This window comes from Balaenoptera acutorostrata, chromosome 13, assembly GCF_949987535.1.
Source record: "Balaenoptera acutorostrata chromosome 13, mBalAcu1.1, whole genome shotgun sequence".
Taxonomy (NCBI): Eukaryota; Metazoa; Chordata; class Mammalia; order Artiodactyla; family Balaenopteridae; genus Balaenoptera; species Balaenoptera acutorostrata.
In genome coordinates this window covers 45,434,222-45,455,391 of record NC_080076.1, presented here as the reverse complement: position 1 = coordinate 45,455,391, position 21,170 = coordinate 45,434,222, and the positions used below count along the sequence as shown (strand labels likewise).

The 21,170-nt window shown below is 42.0% G+C and overlaps 1 protein-coding gene across 3 annotated transcripts in view; it reads right to left on the bottom strand.

Annotated features, from left to right (window-relative positions):
- Window positions 1–894: 894 nt before the first annotated feature.
- Window positions 895–21,170, bottom strand: part of GAREM1 (GRB2 associated regulator of MAPK1 subtype 1) — a 211,107-nt gene continuing 190,831 nt past the window's right edge. For 2 of the 3 annotated variants that reach the window (XM_007167049.2, XM_007167051.2), the window contains 2 exons: window positions 7,510–7,676; window positions 895–6,127 (listed from right to left, as the gene is read on the bottom strand). In XM_007167049.2, coding sequence (XP_007167111.2) covers window positions 5,233–6,127; window positions 7,510–7,676 — 1,062 coding nt within the window. In that variant the 3' untranslated portion in view covers window positions 895–5,232. The remainder of the gene's footprint in view (window positions 6,128–7,509; window positions 7,677–21,170) is intronic. The other variant, XM_007167050.3, reaches the window with a different exon arrangement.

The following is a 21,170-nucleotide window of genomic DNA, read 5'->3' as shown; positions in this document are numbered from 1 at the left end:
ATATGAATTTCTATTGTCTTTTTTCCTCTGTATGAACATGTATTATTTTTATTAAAAATTTTTAAATTTTTTTTTAAAAAAATATTTATTTATTTATTTATTTATTTATGGCTGTGTTGGGTCTTCGTTTCTGTGCGAGGGCTTTCTCCAGTTGCGGCAAGTGGGGGCCACTCATCATCGCGGTGCGCGGGCCGCTCACTATCGCGGCCTCTCCTGTTGTGGAGCCCAGGCTCCAGATGCGCAGGCTCAGTAATTGTGGCTCACGGGCCTAGTTGCTCCGCGGCATGTGGGATCTTCCCAGACCAGGGCTTGAACCCGTGTCCCCTGCATTGGCAGGCAGACTCTCAACCACTGTGCCACCAGGGAAGCCCTATTTTAATTTTTTTTATTGAAGTATAGTTGATTTACAATGTTGCATTAGTTTCAGGTATACAGTAAAGTGATTCAGTTATCTATCTACCTATCTATATTTTTTCAGATTCTTTTCCATTATAGGTTATTACAAGATATTGAACGTGGTTAACCTGTGCTATACTGTAGGTTCTTGTTTATTTTATATATAGTAGTGTGTATATGTTAATCCCAACCTCCTCATTTATACCCTCCCCCATTATTATTTTTTTTAAAGCTCACTAGTCCATCTGTATTTGTCTTTTGTCCTAACTCCTGACCACACAGGTACTAAATTCTCTTTGGTTGCCACCAGGTTACCTGGTTCCCAGCTTCTTCCACTTTCGATAGCCATAGTCTTCAATCTCTTGTTAACATGGGGTGAGCTTGCAGTCTTCAGAAACCCTTCAGACAAGTTCTCTTCTCCTCCATGAGGGTGGGAAAGAGAGGTTCTAGAAAACCACACAGGGGTCCAACTCACTGAGGAACGATTGCAAGAAGAGCAACTTTTAAAATTTCTTTATTTATAGACATTTCCGAACCATTTAAATCAACAACGAATTTTTTTAGACAAAACATACCATGTTTATCTTGAGGTACACATTGGGCCCATAGACAATGCTCTGGAAATAATGCAACTGTTAACTGGTAGTTAACAACCCCAGTTTTCCAAGCAAAGAAACTGTAAAGATGGTTACAAAAGTCTTCGAAAAGAATATACCATTTTCATTTAAGTCGAGGAAAACTCCCAAATTTTTGACTAATTGAATTCAACTTTTAGGCTTAGCTTAAGCAATATTTTAAATGGAGCTTAATATGAAAATGGGAGAAGAGGTTTATAGCTAAGAAATGATAATCTGAGCCCTACTACATGAGATTGTAAACAAAGGAAATTCATCATCTGATAAGCTCATTACAAAACTCATAGCCTAAAAATTAGACAGAGCAGCAAAATTACAGAAGATACTTGTATATACTTTTAACAGAAATCACGTTGACCCTTTGTTTCTAGCTTTCACAATGAGACAAATTTTAAAACACCAAGTTCTGAAGACTAAACGATGTGATTGGACAAGAAGTGGTCATAAGAATTACAGTCCCACAGTATAAAAATCCTACTTTCCATCATCATTTGCACTCTGGGCATCTGACTTTTCTTGCCCTAGCATCCTGGTGCCATTGTATTCCTAGAAAAATAGCGGGAATTGGGATTAATGGTCATAGTTTCTGAAAGTCTTGTGTGTCCAACAGCAGATTTCACTTTTCTGGTGGACTGAAGTTGAAATTTTCTTTGAACAGTTCACAGTGGTCTTTGGAGAACTGTGGGTTTTTTTCAGTTTGTTATTCAAAATGTTAACCTCATACTCTTTAGGCATGATGAGTAGTGACTTGTGATACAGTGTGTTTGGAAAATGAAGAGCCCTCTATTCATCCACACCCGCCCCCTGAACTTCTCGAGGAGTTGTGTGCACGATGTGTAAGGTGGTTCTGGAATGTCGGCAGAGGGTATTTACCCACGTCTGAAAACAGTTGGAATGGACAGTCATAATGTTTCCCCGTAAGATGGTTTTATTTCTATGTGAAACAAGAATAAACACTGCAATTTAGTCGAATGGGCAGCTCGCTGCAACTCCATAAATGTGAACGGTCTATGTGGGTTGAAAGGGTCTAAATGTAAATTTCACAGTTCGTAAAGTTGAGCAGCTCAACTTAAAAGAGAGAGAACGTGCAGGCGTTTACGAGACTCTGAGAAGGAATTGATCTGTGTTTGAGCGCTCCGTCCCAACAGGAATCAGGCCCACATTTTACATTTTAGCTGCTTGGTTTGGTTTATTGTTGAATTTCTTAAGGGGGTCACGATGGTTTTGGCCATGCATTTAAGGTATCCAAGAAAGAGTCCCGTTTGGACACTCTCCCCCAAGCACAGGGGTCAGTGCACAGATTGCAGGGAACCTGCCAGAAGATGTCCTCAGTCTTGACCTGGTTGGTTAGAAAAGGTTCTGCATGTGGGGATCTCTATACACTGCTTTTCACTGCAAAACTCGCAGCTCAGAAGGGAAGGGCTGTTTCCTTCCTACCCCTGTTCTGCGTTCCTTGTCTTGATTTTCTCTGGCTATGCATGCCTTGTCTAGTAAGGGCGCCATGTGGCTTTGCGATACCAGAAGATACTTACTACCAATTTTAAAAAAAATTCCAATCAGTAGAAAAGAACACTAGTCAGTGGGAGTCAGAGATACTTGCTGTCTCCAATGCTTTCCAAGTTTTAATGGTCTTGTAGTTTTTCTTTTATACCCCGTTAATAGAGGCTGCCATTTCTTCCTTCTGTGGGTTCTTGAGGGACAGGGCACACTTAACTCTCCATACATCCAACTGCCAGGAGAGTTCATGTCTCTCTTGCACATACCCAGTCTCAACAACTGTGGTTTTAAACATAAACCTTATGAGTTCCAAGAGGGCGGGAACTGTCTTTTTATCAGCCTGTCAAGTCATACGAGCCTAGTGCCCGGCACACACATGATGCTCAGTGAATTTTGAATATGTCAATGAAAGGCCATACTCCCTGCCCTCAAGGAGTCTCTATGTTGCCGTCGATATAAACTCAACGTACATATGCCAAGACAAAAAACAAAAAGGACTTTGTGTCGAGGTTTTGCAAAAGAAAAAAACAAACAAAAAGAAAAAATAGATAAAAGGAACCAGTTGTTTATGTGCGGCAACTGTCATGGTAAACTCAAACCCACTCATTCCTCCCTCTTGAATCGAGAACAGCGTCCAGGTGCTAAGGATTCACGAACGGATTCAGCAAGGTTTTGCCAAAGAAAACTTGCAACTTTTCAACGTCATCCTTTCTGTTTTTATTTTAAAGGAAAGTTCTGAGAGGTTAACTTTACCTAGGGAGTTGCCCGTCACACAGAAGGATGCTTTCTCAACGTGAAAGTCATGGAGGGGCTGCATGTCATCTGAGTGCAGTACTAGAAGCTTCTATATAAACTTGTCAGTTACTTTTGAAGAGGTGCTACAGTTTGATAGATTCTACAGGGTACTCTTTTATGGGGCACTTTTAACCTACAGTATTTGCATTTTGGGAGACATGTTGGGGGGAAAATGCTTTTTTTTTTTAAAAAAAAGAGATTTAAGATGGAAAATGAGAAAAGGTATCAATTCACCCCAATTCTAAACAATGAGATGGATTAAAAATATCTTGAATGCCAAGAAATGAAGCCATATATTGAACAGGTCTGCAAAACTAGACTGGTGGGTCTTGTCTTTCCATTTGTGTATTTATCCTGATGAGCAAGAAGAGCGGATAATAACATACAAGCCAATCCTGCAAGTCACACTGACACCTGGGTGGCTCTCTGTCCATCTAGAATGTGGGGACAGACTCTGGGGGAGACAGGGCTAGGGACGATATGCTGCTCGGAGAACAAAAACTTTTCTAAGATTTATATTCCTTCAAAAAGTCAAGAATTATGTGGATGCCATTATATTTTGGAGTATTTATTCACGTTTGGCAAAAACTGTCAGACTGGGTCCTGGGGTTGTTGGAATGAAAGTATGGTAATCATGTATTTTCTTTGGAAGAGAGGAAAGAAGAGATTTCTGAACTAAACAAGTACTCTTACTGATACTTTAAAAAATGATGCAACAGATGTTGCACATATCAAAGTAGAGGATGGTAGGTCTGATTGCTGAGCTCTCCTAAAGCACAAAGCATGTTGAGAACACCTGACACGCTCTGAGAAATGCTCTCCAGACCCTTCATCACCACATACCAGGAGAATAAGACCCTCAAACCCGGGAAGAATGATCACTCGACAGAAATGGTCATTTCCCCAGACACTGATCAGCACGGGAGTATTCTATGTAAAACCCAGCCTGTAATAGGTTTAAAATCAAACTTAATTCTTCAATACAGACTCTCTACTGATTTGTTCCAAGTTTTCTGTGATGCAGCCTGATAAGACTCAGCTTCGAGGGACAGGGTTCTGAGAATCTTTGGAATCATTCTGTCCCATTTCCTAAGAGAGGCGACTTAATTAACGGCCCCAAACTTCAATGGATATTTGAAAGTGAACAGATTATTATCTAAAAGATCAGACTCATACTGATGTTGAAAACATACATTTGTATTGTGTAAATATACATATACGTATATATTCTGGTCTTTTTTAATCTCTGCTCAGTAAAATTAGCAGCAGTTACAGATAAATTATTGTGGTCATGATTTATTATTTCTAAGGACATCATAGATCCTCTCTACTAGCACATGACTTTTGTAAAATGCCTTTTGATAAAAAGATCCCCACCAAGCACATAACATTGCAGTGTCATTTCATATCACTAACATTTTCAGGCACGAGAGTAAAACAATTAGCATTGAGCAATCCGAACAACAGAGCACAGAATAAATTGTCTAAAGTTGATTCTCCCAAAGGAGGGAATTGTTCAAAAGTGTTTTTTTTTGTTTTTTGTGTGTTTTTTTTTTAAAGATTCTTCTGTCTTTCAGCTTTGGCTATTTTGTAAATAAATATCACAACTTCTCACATAAACCTACTTGGGTAACAATTATTTCTCTGAACATGCCTTTTGTCTTTTAGCAGCTGTTGAGTGTTGAGTGATGTACAAGGCACACCTCTAAGTGTTCTGTACAGCATTTTTATTGATGTACAAAATAGCCTGTTCACCATTCAAAATCATAATCTGCATAGTAAGAGTTTTCTCTTATCCCTATTTACAGAGAAAGTTTTTAGTGCAAAAAAATGTGAAACTGTGTCCCAGCCCTCCCCTTCTAGAACACACATTTATCTGTTTTGTTCAATGCTACCTGGGGTTATTTGGCTATATTTTGGGCCTCCAGCCGTTAATGAACTGCAGGATTTTCTTCACCTGCAGTTTGCTCAGTTTGAAATCCTCGGAGAGGATTTCTTCCGTGAGCTGAACAAGCAAGTTTCCGTCAATCTTTTCGGTCACAAAGAATGCTATGACGTCTTCGGACAACCCTATGAACCGCAAGGACTTGGACACTTCCTCTACGGAGAGTCCCGACAGGTCGGCAGGTGGCTGCCACGGGGACCCGTCACCACAGGAGCGGGGGGCCAGCTGGAGGTGGAGGGGTGATGAGAAGGGGTAAGACACGGAGAAGATGTCCTGTGTGCCCTTCTGAACAAAGTACGGGTCCTCGGAGAGGTCCGGCGACCCAGGCTCGGGGTCTTCCTCAGCACCATCAATTTGCAGAGGCAAAGGTAGGGTGTCGAGGGCGGCTTTCTCTTCCACTGGCCTCGGGGCCCTGGGAGGCAAGGCCGGGCACGAGATGCTCTGCTTGGCGGGGCCGGCAGTCAGGGTCTTCCCGCCCGTGCTCTCCAGAGAGTAGCTGGCTGACTTGGGACACCCCGGGGCACTACCGCTGGGCTCCGTGGGCCTGGGCCCGGGTGGGCTGGCCGCCAGCTCGTGGCCGTCGAGGTCGAAGGCTGCCGGGCAGTTTCTCTTGGGCGTGCCCGGCGTCTTCTGTCGGGGGTAACTGTAACTCCTGCTCGGATCCAGCAGGAAGTCGCTCCTCGTCTGGGTCTCTGACGCTCCCGAATAATGATTAGGCCACGAGAGCCTGGAGGACAGAGCTTCAGCAGTGGGACTGCCGAACGGGGACTTGGGGTCCATGGAATCTGCTTTCACTCGGGTACACGGGTAGCAGGAAACGGGAGCGCTTTCAGGACTCGTGTCACTTTTAGTAACGCTGCTTAAAAGCCAAACACAGAGAGAGAGAGATGAGTGGAAAAAAAAAAAGTAAAATATCCAGCCTATCCTATCCCATCGATGTCACTTCTGAATAGAAAAATGTAGTTAGGCAACAAATATTATATTTCTTATCATAAAGTACCTGCTTAACCTCACTGGTTTTGTTTTTTTTTAAAGAATCTTTAAATTACTACAATACATCGGTAACTATGGATATGAAGATACTGATTTAATATATGCTATAGCAGAGATGGCAAATATATAATTTTTTTAACAAGAAAATCATTGTTAGTGGGTGCCTGGATCTTTGTGATGAGAAAAATCTTTAGCCTTGTTTGGGCTTATCACCAACAGGTGCTGTGATTGATTAGTGATGTCTGCAGTGGGCAAGGGTGGAGTGAGAGAGCAGTAAATGAGGGTTTCATGCTTGTCATCCTTGGGCTACAGTGACAGGACTACATCACCACCACCGATGACCCTATATCCATCCAAGAGTCTGAGGCTGGAAGAAATGTTTCGAATAAAATGCTTATTCTTGCCTTGGTTTCCGCACAATTGCGTAACATCAGCATAAAGATTTAAATGTCCAGGGAACAAAAAAATACCTGCCAAGGAGAGCTACTTTAACCTGTCACATGTGATCACACTCAGCTCTGGGGCCCTATCTTAAGAGTGACCGTGAAACCAGAGTGTGCTCAGAGGTGGGTGATGGGGGGACAGCAGGTGGGACTGAGGCTGCCTCTTGGAGGAGACTTACATCGCGGCTGACCTCACGGTTTCGCAGCCTGATCAAGAGAGGCGGGGTGGACCTACATTTGTTTCTTTAGACCTAAGAAACAGTTGAAAGTTACATGGAGATAGATTTCAACTGGATATAATGAAAGATCTCTAAAAAAAGTTATTGGCATGTGCCAACCATGGAATGAGCTGCAGTGCAAAAGAATGAGCTCACGGCACTGGGAGGACGCAGATGGAAGTGGAAGACTGCCTGACAGCGATGGTCAGGAAGGGACTCCAGCACCGGGTGGGAATTCAGAGCAGACATCCGACAGGACCCCTGCCATTCCGGGTCCTCCTTGAGGGTGCTGTCTGCATGTGTTGAAGTCAAAGCGGAGACAAGTCGATGCCAGCCTTAACCACTGAACCCCTCACAGACTCTGCATCTTGCTAGGTCACTGGCTCTTCCATCCTAGCTCGGAACCAACAGGGCCCCATCATGCTCATCCAGTTAAAAAAAAAAAAATTTTTTTTTTTCTTTTTTTAAAAGAAAACTTCCTCTCCTACCACCCTGCCCAGGGGATGGCTCCTTGACACGGTTCTCAAGGACTGGGGACCTGGTTGATGAGGGAACCATGTGGAAGTGGGCCCTGGCATAGGACTTACATGTCGTGCAGCCCTGAAGAATAGTAGGACAAGGTGGGGCTGGGAGAGCGAGTCTGCTGCCGCGCCGGCTTGGCTGTGCGAGGAGGGACCGAGGGGCTGGTGGACTGAGGCTTTGCGCTGCGGGGCGGGACAGGCGGGGCGTTCAGGAGCCGGCATTCTTCCCTGACCTGGCGCAGAAGAGAACACGCGGGGTTAGCGACACTCGGACTACGCGCAGGGCCAGCTCCCTCCCGGAGGGCCCAGTGGCTGCTCTTACGTGACACCAGCAGGGGTGGAAGAAGGGGAGAGGAGACCTGAGCAAGCAAGGACTGTGGGAAACAGGAGGCTGCCAGAGATGGAGCGATTTTGAAAGAAACGGTTTGGCAGATGCTGCAGAAATGTAGCAAGTCATGGGAAGGACAGCACGGTAAAGAGCCGGTGATACGTGAGGACACAGGAAACAGGAATAGGATGAAAATAAGAGCGTAAGTGATCACGATATTAATAAAGGATTCCATTCTCCTAGTGAGTTGTATTTCTTCACTGTTCAAACTGAATTTGATTTGCTACAAACCTTAGGCAACAGTGGACTTTGTCTAGTGTAAAGGCTCCTTCTGAAGTTACGGTCGGGGCTTCTCACAGGTAACTGTGCACATGAATCCCCTGGGGATCTTGTTTCATGCACATTCTGACTCAGTAGACCAAGGGTGGGGCCTGAGACTCTGCATCTCTAACAGGCTCCCAGGTGATGCGGACACTGCTGGACCACGGGCCATACTCTGAGAAACAAGGCGGCAGATGGCGTAATGAGGCAGCTCTCCAAATCCGAAAAATAGTCGTTTATAAGAGCCGCCTCCACCTCTCTCACCCTCCCTTCATCTTCACACAGGAGAGGGAGGCAGGTGACCTGTGCCATCCCTTGCCTGCCTTCGCCCCAGCTTGTTTTCCATTCACGGCCGGCCTTCAGAATATGGTTCTTTTTAATGAGGCAGATATTTTTATGTACTTCTCTGTGTCAGACAGCAGGGGGCAGTTTATACCTGGTTCAGCTAGTCTACCCTTAACTACATAGGTAAAAACAAAGCCAATTCAGACTTTGTAAAAAAAACACCCTTGCTTGCTTTTAGGCTGTGTTCCCACCCATTTTTTTTTCACCTTTGCCTTCGATTCCTCTGTCCCAGGGGCTCTGGGTAATGAAGACAATGAAACGGAGCTCCTGTTAGCTTTGGTTTGGAGTTTGCTTAAGACCAAATGAAATGGGCTCACGTTACACTGCATAGTCTACCACCTACGCTGCACCCCGGCCCTCTAACTGGCTTCTGAGGCCTGATTCACTTGCTGGAGAAAACCAGATGTTAAAAAAGTCATGTGACCCCGGGGTGACCCGGCAAACCTCAATTCTCAGCGAAACAGAAGCCATTTAAAGTCTCATCCGTTGCATTTCTCCCTGGGTCTGGGAATCACAGCTCACACCCAGAGGACCCACCACCCTGGTTGTTGGGACCCACTGGATACAGTTTTTCTTCTGCAGCAGCCCTTTAGGCTAAAACAAAACATTGAGAGCAGCAGATTCTCTTCTCCAACAGCTGCGGGCGTTCTCTTTCTGAGCTTTTCAAAAGGTGGTGGAGGAGGAGGAAATGAAGTTTGGATAAGGAAGAGGGAGGCTTGCTTGTAAGCTGGCCCAGGGGGACTCTTGCCTCACTTTGGGGTCTTCTTAAGAAGCTGGGAACCAACTAGGACACTGAAAAGTTCTGGCTGGCTCACTCCACTCCCTGGCTTTTGGGAGCATATACTGGTTACAAAATAAGTAAGATATTGTGTCATCTTCCTTCTGTCTTGTTAGCGAATTGTGTAGTAGCCAACTGTGTTTTTCTTTCTTAGGGAATGTCTTTAGAATCTGGGATGGATGGGTGCGGCTTTTATAGATGTGCTTGGTTCTGTCTATGCTTAGAATAACAGGAATCATGGAAAACGTAAGAAGATAAGGAGTCCGTCAGTTAACTTTTCCATTTTAGAAATAAACAATCGCTTCTCAACATGGGATTAGAGAGAGGCATGAGGAAAACAGGGTTAAGGCTGAATTTGATTTAGAAATTTCTAAATTTTGGAATTAGTCATTGAATACATTTCATTAGGGACCACTTACCTAGATGTCAATTATGATATGCTGAGATGTCGACTACACTATGCATTGTAATTGAGGATCATCAGCTGACCTAGGTCTCGGAACACAGAAAAGCAGCCACTTGTAGTTGACTTTGACCTCTGGGAAGTCCTCTCTTCTCTTCTTATAACCCCAGACTCTCAAGGTTCCTGACATCTGGTTCTGCCCCCTCCTTCCATAACTGGACAGTCCTAAATAGCTTCCCCATAGGTTTCCCGGTGACAGGAGGGGACGGGGGAGGCAGCAGTAAAAAGCAGCATTTATAGGTCACAGGGCCTGGCGAGGTGAGCTCGGCTGACCGGAACATTTCCAGCTACACTCCAAACAGCATTTGAAATATGGAAAGCTTCTGAAATGGCCACGTGACTCCTGAAAGGAGTTAAAGAACAAAGGTGTGTGTGTGTGTGTGTGTGAGTGTGTGTGTGATGTTGTCAGTGAGGAGATACTAACATGAGACCAAAGAAAGATTTCTTCCCTTGTGATGAGGGGGCAGTTTGGGTGTAATTGTGTGACTTCAATGGGAAAGAACTAGGCTTATTTGAAACCCATTTTGGAGAAAAGGTAGTTAAAAACAAAACAAAACCCGACTTCAGTGGGACCCCGTGGGTGACAAGAATTCAGCTGTAACAATGTGGAGGAACAAAACTAGCGAGTGCTACACCGGGCAGGTGCGGGAGGGCGGCCCTCTCGGGGTGAGCACGGCTGACGACCCTGCAGACGCGTCTCCACGTGTTACTTTTGGTGCTGCAGATGTGGACGCTCAAGTGAGGTCGTGCTGCAGTGCGTTTTATGGGAAAACTATATACGCTTTGGGGGAATGTATACATTTTGGGGTTCAGAAGTGACACACCAACACACTGTGAGGGTTTATTGGGCCATCTTACTTCCTATCTCTTACATCCTTTTAACAGTAATTATTCTACTTTCTCTTTGCTTCTTGATTTGATTCATCATGGGACATTTATATCCAAGAGAAATGTAGCTGTGGCTTGAAATGAATTTTATCTGACAATAAAAGGCAATTTATAAGACCAGATGGCCAATCACCCTATTTCCAGTTTTCCCTCATATTCAATTTCACATTTAAGTGCTACATTTTCAGCACATTCCTTCTAAAAGTCTCAGCATGTGGCTTTCATCTTGTTACTTCCCATCTCCAGTGGCCCCCCTTGACTCCTGGACAAAGTCCAGCTTCTCCTGTCTCCCACGGAGGCCTGCTGCAGTCTTTCTAGTGATTTCTTCTCGCTAGAAGAAATTATCCCATTTGATTCCATCTTTCTAGTTACTTCCCTCCCTACTCCTCTATATGAACACATGGGTCCGTCCAATGGGGCAGATTCCGTGTCACCTAAACACACCCTGTGCTTTCCTGCCTCTCGCTCTGCTTGAGTTCTTACTGCCCATCCCCTCCGGCCCAGCTCTGTTACAGGCGCGGTTTGGGACCATCACAAGTAGCCACCAGTACTTGTCATTGCTTCTGAACTCTGCCAACAGACTGTTTATGTTTACTTACTTCCCCTGTGTATTCAATTAGCCCGGAAGTGGGAATGGTAGGGGCTGTCGTCATTGTTCTTACTGCTCTGTGGGTGGCAGAGTTTGGGGATTTGTCACCTCTGGCGCAAATATGGTGCACAGAATGCCAGGTGGAGGTTATCGGATGTCACAAAACAAGTACAACAAGGCACTTTTATTTTCAAACTTATACCAAAAGAATGCCTTTTATATTTTAATGTGGAGACTGTTACTGAGAAGTCATCTGGGCTGCATGTTAATTTTTTTGTCTTCACATTGGTGTCCATCTAGGGGAGAAAAAGGTGCCAGCAGACCTGGCCCCTAGGACCGCCATCAACTCTGCCACCACGACACTGGACGTGGTGGCAGAGTGAAAATGACAGTATTTCTGAACCGGGAAAGGTTGTGGCTTCATTGTCAGCACCCCATCCCACCGCCCTGTAACTACTGTTCTCAGTGAGGATGTCACAGAACACACCGTGCCCGACACACCATGCCTGACGGACTAGAGCCCTTCTCTGCCCTTCAGTGCAGCATTTAAGACTAAACTTCAAGGAGCAGTGCAGGGCGAGGGTGAGGTACTTGGATTATCAGGAATAAACCTCGAACCCTGCTGCTAAGGGAGGGGATGGCGTTCTGTCTGAGGCAGGTGTTACTACCCATCGCGGATCATGGGTGACTTCTGCCTGCTGGTAGGTAATTTCTGGCGATGAGCAGCTTGAGTGTTTGCGGCCGAGCTCCTGGCACCTACTGGTTACGACAGGGTCAATGACCACAAAGTGGATTCAGGGAGAGCGGACTCCCATCCGTACCCAGAGCCTGGCTTCACAAGCAGTTCTCTGGTCTAAAGCCTTTCTTGGAAGTGGTTTTACTTCCAGCACAATCCTCTCATCCTTGCCTCTCCCCAACAAGTCTTTCCCTTTTCTAAAGAAATGCTCAATGATTCAGTCTTATCAGAGATAAGATACCGCTACCCAGGAGTAAGACGCCTCTCCCCAGTGTTCAAGCAGCAGACTATGAACCCAGAGCTAAACAGAAAGCTAATTTATTGCGAGGTGGAATTGGGGAGTTCTGCTCTTTCCAGAACCATCACTTCTCTTTAGTCTACGAGGCATATTCTCAGGGAGGCATATTTAAGTGACTGACTGTCATCTAACACACAAAATGTACTAGTGGGGTTTGAAGTAAGCTGTGGAAGGTGTCCGTCCTGAGGGCTAATGGCCGGGATCACACGCACCATCTACTGCCCCTAAAAGTCTGAAGAACATTGTGTCACTTTCCCTTTTCCTACAAACGACATTAGTTCCATTTACTACTGACTTGTTCAATTATATGCTGAGTGCCCATCACACGCTCACTGAGCTGGTGTTGAGTAAAGCAGACAAGAGTAAGTAGCCCCTGGAATTAGCTGGGAGGGAGGGAGGGAGACCAACACACGACTGAGATAAAAATCGGTCCTATAATAATAGAAGGTGGAATGAAGGTCAGTGGGAGCACCATGAATGATTCAGGAGGGCAGGGGAAGAACAAACTCATAGGAAATTATACTGAGAAAGTCTGGAGGAGGAAGGAATCTTGAGTGTACAAAAGGTACATGGGCAGGAATAAACCACCAGAACGATGCCCTGGACTGGGGGCTTAGAAGGAGAGACAAATCCTGGTGCCACTTATCAGACAGACACTTAGAAGGAAGAACAGAGCTTGGGAGAAACCAAGGGGTTCAGTGTTGAAAAGAGTTCAAGCTCAATGCTCTACGGATAGAATCTGAAGTCCTGGTGGCACTGAGATCCCAGATGAGAAGGGAAGAGGGCTGAACCCCTAAGGCGCCAGTAGAGGAGGAGACCAAGGCGGGAGAAACACAAGGGACCGCATCTCACCGCTCACGGCAGAGAACAGTCCCCAGTGGTGTCAACGAAGCAGATGGTGGGGAGGACGGCTCAGGAGAGGGATGGTGTGAAGATGGAACGACGGCAGGAAGTCAAGGCAGGTCGGGAAGATGTGTGACAGTTAGCAGGTCCCTGGGGATCTTAGTGAATGAAGCTTGAGTTGAGTGAGGGGACCAGAAGCAGATTCCAGGGAGTCAAAGCCAGAACAGGAGGCGAGGGTGGAGTTAGTGAGGACAGACCACTCTTTTCAAGAAGGAAGGAAGGGGCTGGGAAGGAAGGGGGAGACAGCTATTAGAAAGGGCTAGTGGATTGAAGGAGAAATGGCTTTTTTCTTTTTAACTTGGAAGAAACTTGAAAACGTGCCTGGGTAGGTACATGCACGCATGTAAACTGGAGGTTAAGTGCACACTGACTTCTGGGACGGAGAGGAGAACACATTACCCCACTGCTCTCTGCCTTCACCATGCCAGCACTGGCCACGTAAAACCAGAAAAATAATCAATGGCAGCTTATTATCTAACAGTGAAAGCAAAGATGGACACACCCAATAAAATAAATGGCTTTGGAAAGCTTCGTGTTACTATGTGAAGGTGGTTGACAAAGTCAAAACCCAACTCCAACCTGTGGTCAGAATCTCGTGCGTCACGGAATGGGACTATTTATTTTCTGAATACTCTCCAGAAAGTGTAACTTGATTTCCTGACTCCTGGAATAGGTATTTAAGCATCCTTTCCCCTCCCCACTCCTCACAGCTATAAGTCTGTTTAGTAGGAGGAAACTGAGCCCGGGGTGAAGGACCAATAATTTGTGAAAAATGGAAAACAAGGTCTTCTCCCTAAATAGCCACATGTTAAAGATAACGCCATGAGAATTTATTACAAATACAAAGCTCATTATTGCATGGCTGGAAACAGGGTTAAATGATGTTTAGAAGACAAAAATTCACACATTACATACAACTGGAGTATTTTATACACGTATGAACTACTTTCTTCTGTGACATTATCTTTCCCTGACACTTCCTAGGGATTAAAAGAATACAACAAACAAAAGACACACAACGTGCTTATGAAACTGCACAGTGTAGGAATGGGGGCTTTTTGGTATGATGATGTTTCTTGGAAAGTCTTAGTTTCTCAGAACTCCCTACTCGTCTTCTATGGAAGAAATGACACTTTCACACCCCTTCACTAACTGGACCAAAGAGACAGCTTAGGAAAACAGAAAACTTACTATGAAATGTTCTTTGCTGAACATTTTTTGGGGAAAAAAAATCAATTTCATAGCAGCAATTATTCAACTTTTAAATACAAGGCAATGGATCTGGAGACACTTGCCAACGAGGCCTCACATTTCCTTGTCTACAGTCTAAAGTCTGCCATCACATACCTGTGGGTGAAAATCTCGGCTCAAAGACCACACTGCTTGGAACTGTGGGCAGTCACTAACGGGCTTCGGCCATCCTTAGGCGGACTAAGGATCATTTTGTTTCTATGTTGACACTAATTCAGAAAACACACACACTATAGGTGAGCTTGATCTAAAACTGGACTCACCTTTACCATGAGTTTTCTTCTCTAAAAAGCTGACTTCGGGATAATGCCAGTGTTGCAAAGAAAGGAGTTTTGTAACCATGCTTCCCTGAACTTTGTAACTTTGCCTTCACTGCATGCCCTCTGCCCTGTATTTTACATTTCTTCCCACACTCCCTCTCCCAGATAACAAAATCATTACAGCCTTAAGAAATCTTATTTATAAAGAGGCTTTTATACAAAGAGTTCACAACCCTGTCACATACCCATCAGGGGTATTTTCAGCCAAACAGAAATTAAAGTTTTACAATGACAACATGGCAATAAATGAACATCTATCTGATGAATTACGCCAGGGCAGATGTGATTTACAGTTGAAATCCTGATTCTCAGATGTGTGCGTTTCTTTTTCCCATTGTGTATGCGGATGATAAGGACCTAAGGCAGGCCTGGGTCTGCAATGGCCTCCAACCTCCAGGCCTCAGGCAAGGGAGTCAAGGCGGAGGGCACGGCAGGCCGCTACTGGGAAACAAGAAGGGCACGCAGTTCTGAAAAGAATACTTGTTTAAGTTCCAGGGTGCTTCCCTAGACTCCAAAGAAAGACTATGCCATTGGGGCAGAGAATAAAGACCTTTTCTGAGCAAGGAGTAGAATGCATGATAGATCTATTTAAATAGTATATAACTTTCCCATTAATGTGATTTTGTGCAAATGGTAAACCCAAGAGTGCAGATTTGAATCAAGGGCTATCCCATAGAATATTACAATGACTTTATTAACATTCTAATCATTGAGACTTTCGGCAGACACAGGAGAAAATTTGTTGGCCTAGAAGGTTTCATTTAAAAATAAATAACCTACACAAAACCAAAGGCAGTTAGTTTCAAAATTACCAAAACACAATAATAATTCAGTCCTTATTTCAATTAACAAATGGGAAACGTAGGTATGGCTTGCTTACAGAGTACTCCTCAAAAGCTGTAATTAAAATTAATTAAATGTCAAATGCCTTAGGAGACCGCATTAATTAGTGGAATCCTGAGTGAATCCTTTTGTAGAGCAATTATTTTGAAAAGTAAATAATCACTTCCAGATTAATCTTTTTATTACCTAAATTTGACTATCAATCCACCAGGTTTATTTAAGAAGATCTCTCCTTTAGTGCCTTCTCTGATATATTTTTTTTAGCTTTAATTTATATCACTTAAAAATTTTTTTTACTGGAGTGTAGATATACTATACCTATTTTAGATATAGTAGTGTGTGTATGTTAATCCCAAGCTCCGAATTTATCCCTCCCCCCTTGTGTTCTCTAATATTAATAGTCAGTAGGAGAAAGCCCAAAGACAAAATAAAAATTCAGAGTAGAATCAATTCTTTTTTAAAAAATTTATTTGATTGAAGTATAGTTGATTTACAATGCTGTGTTAATTTCTGCTTGGGTAGCAAAGTGATTCAGTTATACATATATGCACACATTCTTTTTCATATTCTTTTCCATTATGGTTATCTCAGGATATTGAATATAGTTCCCTGTGCATAAAGTAGGACCTTATTGTTTATTCTATACATAATAGTTTGCATCTGCTAATCCCAAACTCTCAATCCGTCTCTCCCTCCCCCTCCCTCCCCCTTGGAAACCACAAGTCTGTTCCCTGTCTGTGAGTCTGCTTCTGTTTTGTAGATAAGTTCATTTGTGTCATATTTTAGATTCCACATATAAGTGATATCATATGGTATTTGTCTTTCCCTTTCTGTCTTACTTCACACTTAGGATGATCATCTCTAGGTCCATCCATGTTGCTGCAAATGGCATTATTTCATTTTTTTCTTTTTAATAACTGAATAGTATTCCATTGTATATACGTACCACATCGTTTTTATCCATTCATCTGACAATGGACGTTTAGGTTGTCTCTGTATCCTAGCTATTGTGAACAGTGCTGCTATGAACATAGGGGGACACGTATCTTTTTGAATTATAGCTTTGTCTGGATATAGGCCCCGGAGTGGGATTGCTGGATCATATGGCAACTCTATTTTTAGTTTTTTGAGGAAACTCCATATTGTTTTCCATAGAGGCTGCACCAATTTACATTCCCACCAACAATGCAGGAGGGCTCCCTTTTCTCCACACCCTTCCAGCATTTGTTTGTAGATTTTTAAATGATGGCCATTCTGACGAGTGTGAGGTGATACCTCATTGTAGTTTTGATTTGCATTTCTCTAATAATTAGCGATCTAGAGCATCTTTTCATGTGCCTGTTGGCCATCTGTATGTCTTCTTTGGAGAAATGTCTACTTAGGTCTTCAGCCCATTTTTCGATTGGGTTGTTCGCTTTTTTGTTGTTGAGTTGTATTAGCCGTTTGTATATTTTGAAAATTAAGCTCTTGTCAGTCACATCATGTGCAAATAGTTTCTCCCAGTCTGTAGGTTGTCTTTTCATTTTACAGTTTCTCTTGTTGTACAAAAGCTTGTAAATTTGATTAGGTCCCACTTGTTTATTTTTGCTTTATTTCTACTGCCTTGGAAGGCTGACCCAAGAAAACACTGGTACGATTTATGTCAGAGAATGTTTTGCCTATGTTCTCTCCTAGGAGTTTTATGGTGTCATGTCTTATATTTAAGTCTTTAAGCTATTTTGAGTTTATTTTCGTGTATGGTGTGAGGGTGTGTTCTAACTTCATTGATTTACATGCGGCTGTTCAACTTTCCCAACACCACGTGCTGAAGAGACTTTTTTTCCCGTGTTATATTCTTGCCTCCTTTGTCAAAGATTGACTGTAGGGGTGTGGGTTTAATTCTGGGCTCTCTATTCTGTTCCATTGATCCATATGTCTGTTTTTGTGCCAGTACCACACTGTTTTGATTACTGTAGCTTTGCAGTATTGTCTGAAGTCTGGGAGGGTTATGCCTGCAACTTTGTTGTTTTTCCTCAGGATTTCTTTGGCGATTCTGGGTCTTTTGTGATTCCATATAAATTTTAAGATTATTTGTTCTAGTTCTGTGGAAAATGTCATGGGTAATTTGATAGGGATATCCATTACATGGGTAGGTTGCTTCGGGAAGTATGTTCATTTTAACAATATTAATTTTTCCAATCCAAGAGCATGGGAATATCTTTCCATTTCTTTGAATCATCTTCAATTTCCTTTATTAATGTTTTATAGTTCTCAGCATACAGGTCTTTCACCTCCTTGGTTGGGTTTTTTTTTTAAGATTGACTTTTTAAAACAATTAATTAATTAATTAATTTTTTGGCTGCGTTGGGTCTTACTTGTGGCATATGGGGTCTTTTCATTGTGGCGCGTGGGCTTAGTTGCCCCGCAGCATGTGGGATCTTAGTTCTCTGACCAGGGATCGAACTGGCGTCCCTTGCATTGAAGACGGATTCTTCTACTGGACCACCAGGGAAGTCCTGGTCAGGTTTATTCCTATTTTTTTTTGATGTGATTAGAAGGGTTTTTTTTTTTTACATTCCCTTTCTGATATTTCATTGTTAGTGTAAAGAAATGCAACAGATTTCTGTATGTTAATCTTATATCCTGCTAACTTGCTGAATTTGTGTATCAGTCTAGTAGTTTTTGTGTGGAGTCTTTAGGGTTTTCTATATATAGTATCATGTCATCTGCATATAATGACAGTTTTACCTTTTCTCTTCCAATTTGGATAACTTTTATTTCTTTTTCTTGTCTGACTGCTGTGGCTAGGACTTCCAATACTATGTTGAATAGAAGTGGTGAGAGTAGGCATCCTTGTCTTGTTCCAGAATTTAGTGGGAAGGCTTTCAGCTGTTCACTGTTGAGTATTATACTGCTGGTGGGTTTGTGGTAAATAGCTTTTACTATGTTGAGATATGTTCTCTCTATACCCACTTTGGTAAGAGTTTTTATCATGAATGGATGCTTTTTCTGGATCTACTGAGTGTTCATGTGGTTTTTGTCTTTTCTTTTGTTGATGTGGTGTATCACATTGATTAATTTGCTATGTTGACCCATCCTTGTGACCCTGGGATGAATCCAACTTGGTTGTGGTGTAAGATCTTTTTTATGTGTTGTTGGATTTGGTTTGCAAATATTTTGTTGAGAATTTTTGCATCTATATTCATCAAAGATAGTGGCCTGTAATTTTCTTTTTTGGTACTGTCTTGGTCTGACTTTGGTATCAGGGTGATGGTGGCTTCATGGAATGTCTTTGGACATACATTCCTTCCTTCCTCTTCAATCTTCTGGAAGAGTTTGAGAAGGATCAGTATAAGTTCTTTTTCTATGTTTGGTAGAATTCACCTGTGAAACCATCTGGTCCTGGACTTTTGTTTGTAGGGAGTTTTTAAAATTATGGACACTATTTCACTTCTAGTGATCTGTCTGTTCAAATTATCTATTTCTTCTTGATTCAGTTTTGGTGGGCTGTATGTTTCTAGAAACTTGCCCATTTCTTCTAGGTTGTTGAATTTGTTGGCATATAATTGTTCATAGTATTCTATTATTTTATTTTATTTTTTTTGTATTTCTGCAGTATCAATTATTTCTCCTTTTTCATTTCTTATTTTGTATATTTGGGTCCTCTTTCTTTTCTCCTTGGTGAGCCTAGCCAGAGGTTTGTCAATTTTATTTACCCTTTAAAGAACCAGCTCTTGTTTTTTTTTTGATTTTTTTTCTATTTTTTTAAAATCTATTTTATTTATGTCCTCTCTGATGTTTATTATTTCCTTCTTTCTGCTCACTTTAGATTTTCTTTTTCTTTTTCTAATTCTTTTAGGTGGTAGGTTAGGTTGTTTGAGATTTTTCCTGTTCTTTGTGGAAGGCATGTATCACTATGAACTTCTCTCTAAGAATTGCTTTTGCTGCATCCCATAGATTTTGTATGGTTGTGTTTTTATTGTCATTTGTCTCAAAGTATTTTTTGATTTCCTCTTTCATTTTGTTGTTCACCCACTGGTTTTTTAGTACCATGTTGTTCAGTCTCCATGTAATCATTTTTTTTCTTATTTCTTTTTCTGTGGTTGATTTCTAGTTTCATGCCATTGTGGTCAGAAAAGAAGCTTGAAATAATTTCTACACTCTTAAATTTGTTGAGGCTTGTTTTGTGCCCTTGTATGCGGTCAATCCTAGAAAATGTTCTGTGTGCACTTGAAAAGAATGCGTATTCTGGTTTTTTTTTGGATGTAATGTCCTGAAAAATATCAGTTAAGTGTAACTGTTCTATTGTATCCTTTAGGATCTCTGCTGCTTTACTGATTTCTGTCTAGAAGATGTGTCTATTGATGTGAGTGGGGTGTTAAAGTCTCCTACTATTATTGTATTCCCATCAATTTCTCCCTTTATGTCTATTGGTATTTGTTTTACATATTTGGATGCTCCTATATTGGGTGCATATATTTTGAGGATGTAATATCCTCTTCCTGTCTTGATTCCTTTATCACTATATAGTGTCCTTCTTTATCTTTATGGCCTTTGTTTTAAAGTCTATTTTGTCTGACATGAGTAGTGCGACCCCCACTTTTCTGTCATTTCCATTTGCATGAGGTATCTTTTTCCATCCCCTTTCAATCTACGTGTGTCCTTTGCCTTAAAGTGGGTCTCTTTTTTATGTGTTGCCTACAATAAGCAGCATATTATAGGCTCTTGTTTTTTAATCCAATCTGCCATTCCCCTGTCTTTTGATTGGAGCATTTAGTCTACTGACACTTAAAGTAATTATTGATAGATATCTATTTATTGCCATTTTAAACCTTGTTTGTTTTCCAGTTGATTTTGTATTTCTTCTTTGTCCCTTTCTTTTTCTTTTTGTGGTTTATGATTTCCCATTATATTATGCTTGTGTTCTCTTCTTTTTGGTTTTTGTAAGTCAATTTTATGTGTTGATTCGTGGTTACCTTGTTTTTCAAGTATTTTAACCCCTTCCTAGCTACTTGCTTTTAGACTGGTAGTCATATAGGCTCAAATACATTCTTAAAGAAAACAAACAAAAAAGTCTACATTTTATTACTCTCCTCGCCCACATTTTATGATTTTGATGTCCTCTTTTACATCTTCATATTTATCCTTCTGCTGTTCATCGTGGTTGTCATCGCTTTCACAAAAATCTTTTTGATTTTTAAAAAAATCTGTCTACTGGCTTATTAAGTGATTTACTTTCCAATTGTGATTTTCTCTTTCCTATACCTTCTTGCTTCTCTTCTATTTAGAGAAGACCTTTCAATATTTTTTTTACGATAGGTTTAGTATTACTGTATTCTTTTAGTTTTTGCTTGTCTGAGAAATTGTTTCTCTCTCCTTCTATTCTAAATGATAATCTTGCTGGGTAGCATATCCTAGGTTGCAGATTTTTCTCTTTTAGGACTTTGACTATATCTTGCCATTCCCTTCTGTCCTGCCAACGTTTCTATTGAGAAATTAGCTGATAGCCTTATGGGGGTTCCCTTGTAATTAACTCTTTGTTTTTCTGTTGCTGCCTTTAGAATCCTCTCTTTAACTTTTGCCATTTCTATTATAATATGGCTTGGTGTAGGTCTGTTTGGGTTCATCTTGTTTGGGACCTTCTGTGCTTCCTGTACCTGGATATCTGTTTCCTTCTTTAGGTTT